This window comes from Oncorhynchus keta, chromosome 18 (assembly GCF_023373465.1).
Source record: "Oncorhynchus keta strain PuntledgeMale-10-30-2019 chromosome 18, Oket_V2, whole genome shotgun sequence".
NCBI classification, from domain to species: Eukaryota; Metazoa; Chordata; class Actinopteri; order Salmoniformes; family Salmonidae; genus Oncorhynchus; species Oncorhynchus keta.
Window position 1 is genome coordinate 43,857,823 of NC_068438.1, and position 14,483 is coordinate 43,872,305.

The 14,483-nt window shown below is 42.0% G+C and overlaps 1 protein-coding gene across 4 annotated transcripts in view; it reads right to left on the reverse strand.

The window, feature by feature from the left end:
- Positions 1-11,482, reverse strand: part of LOC118394470 (Golgi integral membrane protein 4-like) — a 72,639-nt gene extending 61,157 nt beyond the window's left edge. For 2 of the 4 annotated variants that reach the window (XM_052468395.1, XM_052468392.1), the window contains exon 1: positions 10,765-11,481. In XM_052468395.1, the coding sequence (XP_052324355.1) occupies positions 10,765-10,951 (187 nt within the window). In that variant the 5' untranslated portion in view covers positions 10,952-11,481. Of the gene's footprint in view, positions 1-10,764 lie in introns of all 4 variants that reach the window. The other 2 variants (XM_052468396.1, XM_052468393.1) reach the window with 2 other exon arrangements.
- Between the last annotated feature and the right edge of the window lie 3,001 nt (positions 11,483-14,483).

The window sequence follows — 14,483 nt, forward strand, 5'->3', positions numbered from 1 at the left end:
ACTGATCCGTGTAAAGGAAAGAATGAATGGGGCCATGTATCGTGAGATTTTGAGTGAAAACCTCCTTCCATCAGCAAGGGCATTGAAGATGAAATGTGGCTGGGTCTTTCAGCATGGCAATGATCCCAAACACACCGCCTGGGCAACGAAGGAGTGGCTTCGTAAGAAGCATTTCAAGGTCCTGGAGTGGCCTAGCCAGTCTCCAGATCTCAACCCCATAGAAAATCTTTGGAGGGAGTTGAAAGTCTGTGTTTCCCAGCAACAGCCCCAAAACATCACTGCTCTGGAGGAGATCTGCATGGAGGAATGGGCCAAAAATACCAGCAACAGTATGTGAAAACCCTGTGAAGACTTACAGAAAACATTTGACCTCTGTCATTGTTATATACCCTTTGTTGGCAAAGTATTGAGAAACTTTTGTTATTGACCAAATACTTGTTTCCCACCATAATTTGCAAATAAATTCATTAAAAATCCTACAATGTGATTTTCTGGATTTTTTTTCTCATTTTGTCTGTCATAGTTGAAGTGTACCTATGATGAAAATTACAGGCCTCTCATCTTTCTAAGTGGGAGAACTTGCACAATTGGTGGCTGACTAAATACTTTTTTGCCCCACTGTACATATACATATAAACATACACACATATACATATAGCAAGAAAGAGAGAGAATTAACCAAAAATCAAACTGGAATGCTATTTGGCCGTAAACAATGTGTGGCAGAATACCTGGCCATTGTGTTTCCCCAGACTTTAAAGGGTTAGAGTGACACCATGAAAACCCAAGGAAAATATCCCACCTGTTCTCCCTGTAATACCACCTGGAAAATCTGAGCAGCAGATTAAACTTTTCCTTACAGATACTGACACATTTAAGTTGAATGCATTAAGTTGTACAACTGACTAGGTGTCCCCTTTCCTTATCAGAGTGCCTTTACTGTTATCAGAGTGCCTTTACAGTTATCAGAGTGCCTTTACAGTTATCAGAGTGCCTTTACAGTTATCAGAGCGCCTTTACTGTTATCAGAGTGCCTTTACAGTCGCTTGATTACAATAGGCAGCTTAACAAAGACCTATTATACAAGCATTCAACATCACAGGTTTAAAATGTGTACTTAATAAACAGAGCAACAGTGCTTCTAACTCCCTTTAATGCGAAGGGTTAAATTCCACAACATACACTCTGGGTAGGCTACGTCTCAATACGGACCTGATCTGGACACAAGGGGAGTGGAAGCAATATGGCAGCCTACCTGTACTTTCACCTGTCCTCTTCTCAGATTAGTGTGGGTGAAGGAAATGAAGAGAGGAAGAAAGGTTAGACTGCTGAGAGATACCCATAGACTGGGACCATCCTTTACCAGAGACCAAAAGAGAGACATGAGAGAGCAGTCTGAGCTTTACAGCTCCACTGTGTTCATTTCTCAGTGATCTCTCTTCGGTTAGGCCACGCATCTCTGCCTGTCAAGCCAGTCGGTGTTCGATAGATTGAGGGGAAGTCAGGACAGAATCAAACTGTGAAGCAAAAACTCACACTACTGGGAGACAGAAGAGAGAGGTAGGTGAAAGAGGTAGGGGGAGGAGAGGCTGACAAAGGGGAAGAGAGAGGCTGACAAAGGGGAAGAGAGAGGCTGACAAAGGGGAAGAGAGAGGCTGACAAAGGGGAAAAGAGAGGCTGACAAAGGGGAAAAGAGAGGCTGACAAAGGGGAAAAGAGAGGCTGACAAAGGGGAAAAGAGAGGCTGACAAAGGGGAAAAGAGAGGCTGACAAAGGGGAAGGGAGGCTGACAAAGGGCTGACAAAGGGCTGACAAAGGGGAAAAGAGAGGCTGACAAAGGGGAAAAGAGAGGCTGACAAAGGGGAAAAGAGAGGCTGACAAAGGGGAAAAGAGAGGCTGACAAAGGGGAAAAGAGGCTGACAAAGGGGAAAAGAGAGGCTGACAAAGGGGAAAAGAGAGGCTGACAAAGGGGAAGGGAGGCTGACAAAGGGGAAGGGAGGCTGACAAAGGGGAAGGGAGGCTGACAAAGGGGAAGGGAGGCTGACAAAGGGGAAGGGAGGCTGACAAAGGGGAAGGGAGGCTGACAAAGGGGAAGAGAGGCTGACAAAGGGGAAGAGAGGCTGACAAAGGGGAAGGGAGGCTGACAAAGGGGAAGAGAGGCTGACAAAGGGGACGAGAGGCTGACAAAGGGGACGAGAGGCTGACAAAGGGGAAGGGGGCAAGGCGGAGAGGGAGAGGCACTGAATCAAGTCTAGAACAACAGTGAGTCAAGTGTTCAAACCCAGAGAAAGCCCTGTTGTTCAAGGAACAAACCCAGAGAAAGCCCTGTTGTTCAAGGAACAAACCCAGAGAAAGCCCTGTTGTTCAAGGAACAAACCCAGAAAAAGCCCTGTTGTTCAAGGAACAAACCCAGAAAAAGCCCTGTTGTTCAAGGAACAAACCCAGAGAAAGCCCTGTTGTTCAAGGAACAAACCCAGAGAAAGCCCTGTTGTTCAAGGAACAAACCCAGAAAAAGCCCTGTTGTTCAAGGAACAAACCCAGAAAAAGCCCTGTTGTTCAAGGAACAAACCCAGAGAAAGCCCTGTTGTTCAAGGAACAAACCCAGAGAAAGCCCTGTTGTACCAGGAACAAACCCAGAGAAAGCCCTGTTGTACCAGGAACAAACCCAGAGAAAGCCCTGTTGTACCAGGAACAAACAACCGTTTCCCTGGTCTCAATCTCAGCAGATTCAGGACGTGTCCATGTAAAAGGAGCCATGAGCACCAACATGGGAAGTTCATGGGATGATTTCAAATTGGGTGTCAAATGAAAGCTAAGAGTCTATAATTTGGGGAAATTAAAGTTAATGTTTCTAAAACGTTCCATCTTAAAAATGAGGCATAAGTAAAGGCTTTGATTTGTGGATAAACAGATGGGAAAAGGGGTCTTCGACAACATCTACCAGAAGAAGTCTTAAAGGTTTCAGGAATACATTAAAAACACAATCATGTTGATATAAAGACCCCCCGCCAACTAACAGCAACATTTGTTTTGGATACATTTTTTACGGTCTGAAAGTCTAAGAAATATTGCCTCTTAATCCCGTTACCAAAACACCCACATATATGGAAGATATTTTAACATTTTCCCCCCTCGCTTCACAGTGGGGCGGCAGAGTAGCCTAGTGGTTAGAGCGTCGGACTAGTTACCGGAAGGTTGCAAGTTCAAACCCCCGAGCTGACGAGGTACAAATCTGTCGTTCTGCCCCTAAACCCACTGTTCCCAGGTCGTCATTGAAAATAAGAATGTGTTCTTAACTGACATGCCTAGTTAAATAAAAGGTACAAATTAAAAAACAGAAGTAACAAGTAATGGTTTGTGATTTTACTGATATCAATTGTGTTTATTAATTAAGTGATTCAATCTTGTAAGTGAATTACTGCAACTGAATTGGCTACAATGGGAAATCATAAGTCAAAACAGTTGGGTGACCTGCTATGGTCCTCCCTTCAGTACAGTGAGTAGAGCACAGTACAGTACAGTTGGATCACCTGCTACAGTCCAATACAGTAGTGTACAGTCCAATACAGTACAGTACATTGTACCCTGTTCTCAACTGTATTGCACTGCACTCTACTCAACTGTGCCGCACTGTGATGTCCAAACTTGTGAAACATCCGTAATTATTAATTTCTGTGAAGTACAGATCAGGGACCAAAGTTGTAATTCCGTTACTGTAATTCCGTTACCGGGTGTAAATCCACTTCACTGTAGTTTGATAAGCAAAATATATTTTTCAAAAGTCAATGTGTCATATGATAGCCGACACCCCATTCTTTATGCAGACATCTTTGAATCTTAATTCGGAGCAGATATATAAGAGTTTTTGAAATACGTGGTAGCATAAAACCCTGAGAGAGATTTTACCGTAATCAGTCACCAAAGTTCAGGATCTGCACAGACCAATTATGCATATTTTGGCAGACTCAAAACAACATTTTGAAGATAAATACAATGGTTTATTGGATCAGTCTAAAACTTTGCACATACACTGCTGCCTTCTAGTGGCCAACATCTAAAGTGCGCTTAGAGTCCAATGGTCTTTCTCTTGCCTTTCACGATGGGGAAAAAAATAAAAAATAAATTGCATGTTTTTTTTCTTTGTATTATCTTTTACCAGATCTAATCTTTTACCAGATCTAATCTTTTACCAGATCTACTCTTTTACCAGATCTAATCTTTTACCAGATCTAATCTTTTACCAGATCTAAGGTGTTATATTCTCCTACAATTCTCCCACAAACTTCAAAGTGTTTCCTTTCAAATGGTATCAAGAATATGCACATCCTTGCTTCAGGTCCTGAGCTACAGGAAGTTAGATTTGAGTATGACATTTTAAGCTAACATTTTTTTTTTAAAGGGGCCAATCCTGTTAAGGGTTTTGTACACCCGCTTCAAACAGCTGAACATATTTGTGGAAAAGACGTCGCAGTAGTTCAGATGGTACAATCGTTCAATCCACTATACTTGATTGTTTTGTCAAACTGAAATCAGACAAACTATTAGAATTTTTTGCAAACAGGAAATGGCGGAGCGATTTCTGCATAGTGCAGCTTTAAATTCATTCAATTCGTGTTTTGGTGAAAATTGTTTAAAGTAGTCCTTGTGCATACAGTTGTATGGTTTGTTAAACAATGGTTTTTGTTTGGCATAGATTTTAAAGTGAAAAAACAAAAATGAGTCAAAGAGTAATTCTGTTAACGTGGAATTTCCCATCATTTACACTATACCTTAAAAGCACCCAAAATAACAGCTCAGTGAGCATGGCATCAGAGGTCCCACAAGAGAGTCCCCCAATGGTTAATACAGTCCCTTATGGCGGATAAAGTGTATGGAGAGAAAGAACAGAAGGCACACTATGAAGTTGACCTTTGGAGTGTACTGGGCCCAGAGTCAGATCACACACTCTCATAGACCTCTCCCGGAACTCTTGGGCCTCGAGGAGAGGTGTGTGTGGTGGGCTGGGTTCCACCTCCATTGTATTTCTACTCACCTGAGCAACCCTATACAGGTGAGACAGACCAGTAGGGACTGGACCTCTGGTTGGTAGAGCTGGGCTCAGGTCCATCTATCCAATACTCTCTCACCTGGGCAACCCTATACAGGTGAGATCGGTCTCAATCTTCAAACAGACAGGGCTGCATTCTACAGGTGCAGATGGGACCTGTGTAGTCGGCTACAATTCCCCATACTCCGACCTACACCTGGCCAGGGGAGAAACCAAGTAGGTGTTGGTCTGAGAGGAAGGGCCTTTAGGACTTCTGGACACAGTGGTCTTGTCAGGGCTCCTCTTTCACCTCCCCGGGTAAGTTCACCATGATGTCTACATAATGTATAATAACAATTACATCATCTCTATGCACTATAGCCCTCCAGGGGGTCTTTAGAGTCACCTTCACCTGTCCCTGTCAGGTGTCCCTAACTGAGCCGCTCCTCCGGGTGACAACTCCACACCTGGGTATCCAAACATGGCCACCTACCACCTCCAACACAACTGGTGAAGGCAAAGAGATGACTGAGCATCTCTCTCCTCATGGCAATAATATCCTTCTCTCTCCCTTTGTATTTCCCACACACACATACAGGAGTGAGGGGTGAAAGGTTAGGACAGTTCCAGAGCCATCTTCAGAGGCCTCATTCTCTTTCAGTGGGATATAAAATTAAACACTCGGCCTTATGTTTCACTGTCTAGTGTCTCTACAACATTCACCCTTCTGCTGTTTCATAAGAAAAATCTAATTTCAGATTAGGGCTCCTAATATAACAATGTTATTTCTGAATGATAAAGAAAAAATCCCTTTGATTGAAACTTAGCTTCCCACTTCAATGCAGTTCTTGTAAAATGTTCCACATGCATGTGTCTGCTAAATGCCTAGTAGAGAACCTTTAAATAGAGAGTAGTCTACTGAGTACAACTCGGCTACCAGAGCCGTTGGCAGAGTTGAGGCCAGCAAAAACCCTAGCAGTGTTCGACAGTTAAGAGCTGCTCCGTTGTTAAAAGGGGAAACGGTCAATCGATTTTCCCCCAAAGGCTGTGTAACAGTCCATCTCTAAATATACTGTCGGTCACATTAATGCTATTAACAAGCAAAGAGTAGATATTGAATGACAGTGAAGAGAACATAATCACCCCTCCACACCAAAGTGAGGTGGCTGAAGTGAGTTAACCCTGACAGAACGTGAGTGAAGGGCTATCCAATCCATTTGAAATGGTCTTACTTCACTGTCCAACCAGGCATACAGTACATGTAAAACATGGAGCAAGAACCATGTGTGTAGCCGTACCTCAATTATACAACAAAGTATGTGGAAATTGAACCGTGTCCACGTTGAACTATCCTAGAAAGTACAACTGTACAACCAAACATCAGACTGGTGGTTTCATCATCCGAAGGCCAGGGCCTACTTAGAGAAACCGGCTGTAGAGGGAGTGACCTACGTGTTTAGAAAGCTAGCCTAGTGACCTGTCTGACGTTGAGTTGGCAAGTGAGGTTTCCAGAGGTGCAGAGCACGCCTTGGGACACTGAGGCCACCAAGTGTGTGTGTCCTACTATAGAGCCATTAATCCTTTATCAAGAAACTCCTCTTGACCAAACTCAAAATAACCTCTTAGGCCCCGGTACATATCTATTCTAGGCTATAGCCTAGCTTGGGGAATGATGTGTACTAAACTCAGCTGATGAGTTAAATGGCCAATTTTTTATTAATATATATATATATATGTAATAAATGACAATCACAACAATACTGAAGGAACAATTAACACTTATTTTAACTTAATATAATACATACATAAAATACATTTAGTCTCCAATAAATTAAACGTGTTCAATTTGGTAAAAATAATGCAAAAACAGTGTTGGAGAAGAAAGTAAAAGTGCAATATGTGCCATGTAAAAAAGCTCACTTTTAAGTTCCTTGCTCAGAACTTGAGATCATATGAATGCTGGTGGTTCCTTTTAACATAAGTCTTCAATATTCCCAGTTAAGAAGTTTTAGGTTGTAGTTATTATAGGACTATTTCTCTCAATACCATTTGTATTTTATAGACCTTTGACTATTGGATGTTCTTATAGGCACTATAGTATCGCCAGCCTAATCTCAGGAGTTGATGAGGAAGTACAGTTCCCGCTCAGCCCAGTCAAAACTGTTCGCTGCTCTGGCCCCCCAATGGTGGAACAAACTCCCTCACGACGCCAGGACAGCGGAGTCAATCACCACCTTCCGGAGACACCTGAAACCCCACCTCTTTAAGGAATACCTAGGATAGGGTAAGTAAGGGTAAGTAATCCTTCTCCCCCCCCAACAAGATTTAGATGCAAGTGGCTGTTCCACTGGTTGTCATAAGGTGTATGCACCAATTTGTAAGTCGCTCTGGATAAGAGCGTCTGCTAAATGACTTAAATGTAAATGTAATGTATTTGGTGTTCTGTGTGAATTTAAGTGTGCGTTCTCTAATTCTCTCCTTTTTCCTCTCTCTCGGAGGACCTGAGCCCTAGGACCATGCCCCATATCCCTCTAGTGGTGTGGGGGCTGTGTGGCAAAGTGGGTGGGGTTATATCCTTCCTGTTTGGCCCTGTCCGGGGTGTCCTCGGATGGGGCCACAGTGTCTCCTGACCCCTCCTGTCTCAGCCTCCAGTATTTATGCTGCAGTAGTTTGTGTCGGGGGCTAGGGTCAGTTTGTTATATCTGGAGTACTTCTCCTGTCCTATTCGGTGTCCTGTGTGAATCTAAGTGTGCGTTCTCTAATTCTCTCCTTCTCTCTTTCTTTCTCTCTCTCGGAGGACCTGAGCCCTAGGACCATGCCCCAGGACTACCTGACATGATGACTCCTTGCTGTCCCCAGTCCACCTGGCCATGCTGCTGCTCCAGTTTCAACTGTTCTGCCTTACTATTTGGTCATTTATGAACATTTGAACATCTTGGTCATGTTCTGTTATAATCTCCACCCGGCACAGCCAGAAGAGGACTGGCCACCCCACATAGCCTGGTTCCTCTCTAGGTTTCTTCCTAGGGAGTTTTTCCTAGCCACCGTGCTTCTACACCTGCATTGCTTGCTGTTTGGGGTTTTAGGCTGGGTTTCTGTACAGCACTTTGAGATATCAGCTGATGTACGAAGGGCTATATAAATAAAATTGGATTTGATTTGATTGATTATAATATTTTAAACACACAGAAATACGAGCCTTAGGTCATTAATATGGTCAAATCTTGAAACTATCATTTCGAAAACAAAACATTTATTATTTCAGTGAAATACGGAACTGTACCGTATTCTATCGAACAGGTGGCAACCCTAAGACTAAATATTGCTGTTACATTGCACAACCTTCAATGTTATGTCATAAATATATAATGTTCTGGCAAATTAATTAGTCTTTGTTAGGAAGAAGTGGTCTTCAGTGTAAGCAGAGTCAGGGTATATGGCAGTTTGGGCCGCCAGCTCGCAAAGAGCCAGGCGGCCCAAACAGCTACATATACCCTGACTCTGCTTACACTGATCGCAAGAGAAGTGACAACTTCAGGCAGCACATTGATTAAATGCAACGCAGGACAAGCTAGTAAAAACTAGTAATATCATCAACCATGTGTAGTTAACTAGTGATTATGTTAAGATTGATTGTTTTTTATAAGACAAGTTTAATGCTAGCTCGTAACTTACCTTGGCTCCTTGCTGCCGGCACTCGCGTATCAGGTGGTCAAGCTTGCCACGCAGTCTCCTCGTGGAGTGCAACATAAATTGGCCATAATCGGCATCCAAAAATGCAGATTACCGATTGTTATGAAAACTTGAAACCGGCCCTAATTAAATCGGCCATTCGGATTAATCGGTCGACCTCTACTCTCAATACAGTAAACTGAGCCAGCCAACCCCAACTAAGTCAACAAGAAGCCAACGCTGTGACAGCGAAAAACTTTGACACTCGCAACGTTGTTTTAAAAGCAACTGATACAATTGTATATTTTAGTAAAAGCAGATATCGGTAAAGAAGAACGCCAAGAAAGTAATTAAAATGAAGTCCTTGAGCTCCTCCCTCTCTCCCAGTGACGACCCATCATTCAGGGTTAGGTGGGGCAGAGACCCATCTGTTTTGAGCCCCACATTGTTAGCTAAAATAAATGTAATAAAAATATATACACTACCGTTCAAAACTTTGGGGTCAATTAGAAAATGTCCTTGTTTGAAAGAAAAGCACTTTTTGTCCATTAAAATAACAAATTGATCAGAAATACAGTGTAAACATTGTTAATGTTGTAAATGACTATTGTAGCTCGAAATTGATGATTTTTAATGGAATTTCTACATTGGTGTACAGAGGCCCATTATCAGCAACCATCACCCCTGTGTTCCAATGGCATGCTTGCTCATGTTAGCTAATCCAAGAATATCATTTTAAAAGGCTAACTGATCCTTAGAAAACTCTTTTGCTATTATGTAAGCACAGCTGAAAACTGTTGTTCTGATTAAAGAAGCAAAAAACTGTCCTTCTTTAGACTAGTTGAGTATCTGGAGCATCAGCATTTGTCGGTTCAATTCCAGGCTCAAAATGGCCAGAAACAAAAACTTTCTTCTGAAACTTGTCAGTCTATTCATGTTCTGAGAAATGAAGGCTATTCCATGGCGAGAAATTCCCAATTGCCATAAATTTGCCAACGAAGGACTGCTGCGCCACCTTCCTGTTCAAGTGAGCACAGCATAACAAGGAGAGTCCAAAAATGTCTGCATAAATGATGTAATAATATGTAATTTCGCTCCCGAGTCACGCAGCGGTCTAAGGCACTGCATCTCAATGCAATAGGCATAACTACAGTCCCTGGTTAGAATCCAGGCTGTATCACATCTGGCTGTGATTGGGAGTCATATAGGGTGGCACACAATTGGCCCAGCGTCGTCCTGGTTTGGCCGGGGTAGGCAGTCATTGTAAATAAGAATTTGTTCTTAACTGACTTGCCTCGTTAAATAAAGGTCAAAAAAATGTTTACAAAAATATTCCAGGGAGATATGTATACTGTAACTAAGAAAGTAAGTGTATGTTGTGTAGTAAGCTGTTAGTAACCCATGTGCCTCACCCTAATAAATTGGTCTATTTTCCCCTCTTAATTTCACCTACTGTTCTGACGTGGTAGCATATAACCGGTTTTAGAGAAATGTAATAATCAAATATTGTAAGAGCTTTCAATGTCTGCATATATGCCCTGTTTATTTATCCCATGGATCTGACTTGGTGTACAGGGAGAACACTAAGAACGGCCCATGTTCTGAATTCTGTCACTGTACATTTCAAAAGTGCTAAACAAAGTTATGACTACATCCATCATAGCCCGCTCATCAATGTCTTAATCGAAATTACAGATTTCCGCTTGTCGTCCCCGCATATGCCAAATTTTGTACATCTCAATTGACATTATAAACCACATAAATCAGCCATATATATTTTTTTAAAGGCAGTAAGTGAACCTGAATGAACTGTTTCTCTGCCAGACAAGGCTCCGATAGCCAGTTGTAGCAGTGGTATGATGTTGGGAAAGCTTTATGTAGGCCCTAACAGTTTGTGGGCACCGTGTGTCACCGTTATACTACAAATTATGTATTCATCAGTGTTGCGTTTGGTAGTGGATTTGCTGGCATGCAGTTGTTTTGTTTGCCTCACCAAGATTAAAAATGCTAAAATCGCCACTGCTCTCTCCTTATCGTTTTAAAACGTCGCCTGGGGAAAACGTTTACCTTGAAGCTGCGCCGAGAGCGACTCCTGATGCTGCTGGTACTTGGCAGCCATCGCCTCTGTCCTCTTCAGCTGTTTGTGCATCTCATACGATATCATCCCCCCGTAAATAATCCCGAAAACCACGGTGATTAGAAGGAGAGACTGGAAGATTCTCCGCTGCCTCCGAGAACACACTCCGTTCCCCATGGTTGAATAGCTCCTCTCCCCGCTGCCTGCACAAACAATCTCCCGGTCACTTCTGTGGAAAGTTCAGCTAAACTTTTTACTACTACCTCTCAAGCCCCTTATCACTTCAGTCGTCCCCAAGCATTATTAGACAGAGGGCGAAGAAACACTTTAGAGTTGGGGGGAGTTTAGTGAAGATGTTGGACTCATTTTAGCCCACAACACGTTGTAGACACATCCACGAAGGAATCCCAGTTTGTTGTTACTTCTCCTTGGATTTTTGCTTGACTACACTACACACAGCAAACTCTCTCCGATATTTCAGGAGAAGCTGACGTTGTTAATGTGGGTAATGTAGAAACAATGCGCACTACTCTATTCCGAAACAAACCCAGATAGGATGTAACAGTGCAATGCGTTCAGACTTTGCCAAGCCCTGTAGCAGAAGTCAAAATCCAGATATTTCCGAGGCCTTTACAGCACCTTTAACTTTAGTTACGTGTCACCTAAGCAGCGAAGACACCACCCAACAGCAACTACTTAGGAAGTCATTCCCCAATGAAACCCAACTACCCGCCCTACACGGAATGTACTTTTCTCATTGGTCACGTAGGGTTCGGTCAAACAATTTTGGGATCGTGTGGGCGGGGTGTTGGAGGATTTGAGCACAGAGTTTCTAAACCCAGAGGCGCAACATCACGAGACTTCCGGGAACTCATGCAAAACAGACCAGGCCGGGGTTTGGGGATTGATAAATCAATAAGATAAGTGAAAAAAATCTTACTTAACTATTTATTTTCTCGAAATCTAAAGCCACAACTTAGATTCGAGCAAACCTCTTACGTATTTGAACATGTTAGTTATGTTAGTTAACATGTTACTCCAACCTCGTGAAAGTGACAAACTGATACGTTTTAATAGGAGTTTATTTAGGAGTTGCCTTTGAGTTGACGGGCTGCACATGCGCAGTTCGGCGCGAGACGACCGTTAGACCCGCCACGGCACTATCATTTTTAATTTTATTTTTATTCCACCTTTATTTGAGTAAGCTAGTTGAGAACAAGTTCTCATTTACAACTGCGACCTGGCCAACATAAAGCAAAGTAGTGCGACAGAAACAACAACACAGAGTTACACATGGAATAAACAAGCGTACAGTCAATAACAATAGAAAATAAAAGAAAGTCTATATACAGTGTGTGCAAATGGCGTGAGGAGGTAAGGCAATAAGTAGGCCATTGCCGCCATTCACAAAAAATAAGGAACATGACAAAAATATTTCTGCCTAGAGGCACTATGATGCTCGAACAGCCCACAATTAGTTTTCCTTTGAAAACGAGTAATGGATAGAAAAATCAGACAACCCCCATAGTAGAATAGTTGATATATTTATCTTATCGGTTTGTTGTTGTTTGTTGTTGTTCTATGCGATATAAATCATTTTCGAGGCATATTAAAGTTAGGAGTGTCATCGGGATTGAAACATGCATTCTGACAAGCAGTCAATGCACAACAATTCTTGCAATCCCGAAAACAGCCGTTTTAATGGCATTTATTGAAAAGAAGGGGCTCCCAGCTTTCCATTCCCAATTTATTTATTTCTCAACTCCTAAATTTGCACGTATTGGGGCGACAGGGTAGCCTAGTGGTTAGAGCGTTGGACTAGTAACCGGAAGGTTGTAAGTTGCAAGTTCAAATCCCAGAGCTGACAAGGTACAAATTTGTCATTCTGCCCCTGAACAGGCAGTTAACCCATCAATTTGGGGTAAAATGCCACCCTACCTCAAAATTATTTTTGGGGAGTGACTTAAAAAATTGTGATGAGACAGATGAGTAGTTTTTAGTTCAGAAAGAGTAGTGGCAACCAGGGGAAGTATTGGGAGGGGGAATAGCGACAACGTCGTTTCTGTGAGATGTACAGATGGATTACCCCACGTACAGATGGATTACCTCACGTACAGATGGATTACCCCACGTACAGATGGATTACCTCACGTACAGATGGATTACCCAACGTACAGATGGATTACCTCACGTACAGATGGATTACCCCACGTACAGATGGATTACCCCACATACAGATGGATTACCCCACTTACAGATGGATTACCTCACGTACAGATGGATTACCCCACGTACAGATGGATTACCCCACGTACAGATGGATTACCCCACGTACAGATGGATTACCTCACGTACAGATGGATTACCCCACGTACAGATGGATTACCCCACGTACAGGTGGATTACCCCACTTACAGATGGATTACCCCACGTACAGATGGATTACCCCACGTACAGATGGATTACCCCACGTACAGATGGATTACCCCACGTACAGATGGATTACCCCACGTACAGATGGATTACCCCACGTACAGATGGATTACCTCACGTACAGATGGATTACCTCACGGGCTGCGGGGCTAACAAGTTAGCCTACATTATAAATGGCCCAATGTAAAAATCATTTTAACAAATAATTTTACCAATATGTTATTGGGCTCATTTCTGGAGGTGGAATTTATATTTTAGCATCATTTTATTTTCATTCATTTTGGAGTAGAATGTCAGTCAGCAAAGTCACCAGAACTGAGTTTCTCAGTCCTTCACCCCCCCCCCAACCTTTTTACCCCCACAGCTACACATTTTTCCAGAGGAAACACTGCTCCCAATGAAATCAGTTCGCTCCCTTGGGTCTAAAGGTGTGGTTGCCCTCATCTTCTTGACCCAAACAACACCAATCTCAACCCATCAAACACCTCATAGCATTGGGACATACTGTATGATGTTGAATATTTAAATTACAAAATGCACATGATATGTTGCAGAGACTGTGCATCCCATTTAAGGGTTAACCACCAACTTATCAAAGGCTACTATAGAAGGTAGATGGTATAGGATGACTTAACCATATATTTATAGTTTGTAGATATATTTTAATTACTATATCTGTAATACATATTTGCTGAAACTGTGTGCCTGCCAAATATTACACAAAATACTAAATTGTGTGTTATCTTGCCTCAAAAGAAAATAAACTATACACACATTTGATATATTGCACTTTGAGATGTTTGTTTGTTACATAAACATCATATTGGAATGCTTAACTGGTGTACAATGAGCTACAAAGCTGAGATACTGGGACATATCTTTAATTAAATAAATATTGCACTTTATTGAGATGTTTGTTTGTTACATAAACATCATATTGGAATGCTTAACTGGTGTACAATGAGCTACAAAGCTGAGATACTGGGACATATCTTTAATTAAATAAATATTGCAAGTAACATAGGCTAAAGCACAAAGAAAATAAAATACCATGTTATCTTAAAAGAGCAATACAGTGTCATCATTCAAGTAAAAAAACCTTCAGACATTTTCCTTGTTCTTGAGACTGTAAATAAATAAATATCTCACTATTCCATTTTCTGATTTGGAAGATATCTATAGGAAACACTTTGAAGAAAAGCCTTTGAGCTAACCAGAATTAAAACTTAATTTATCAAGAGAAAGGGAAAAAAAGTTACGTCTGATACAACCAATA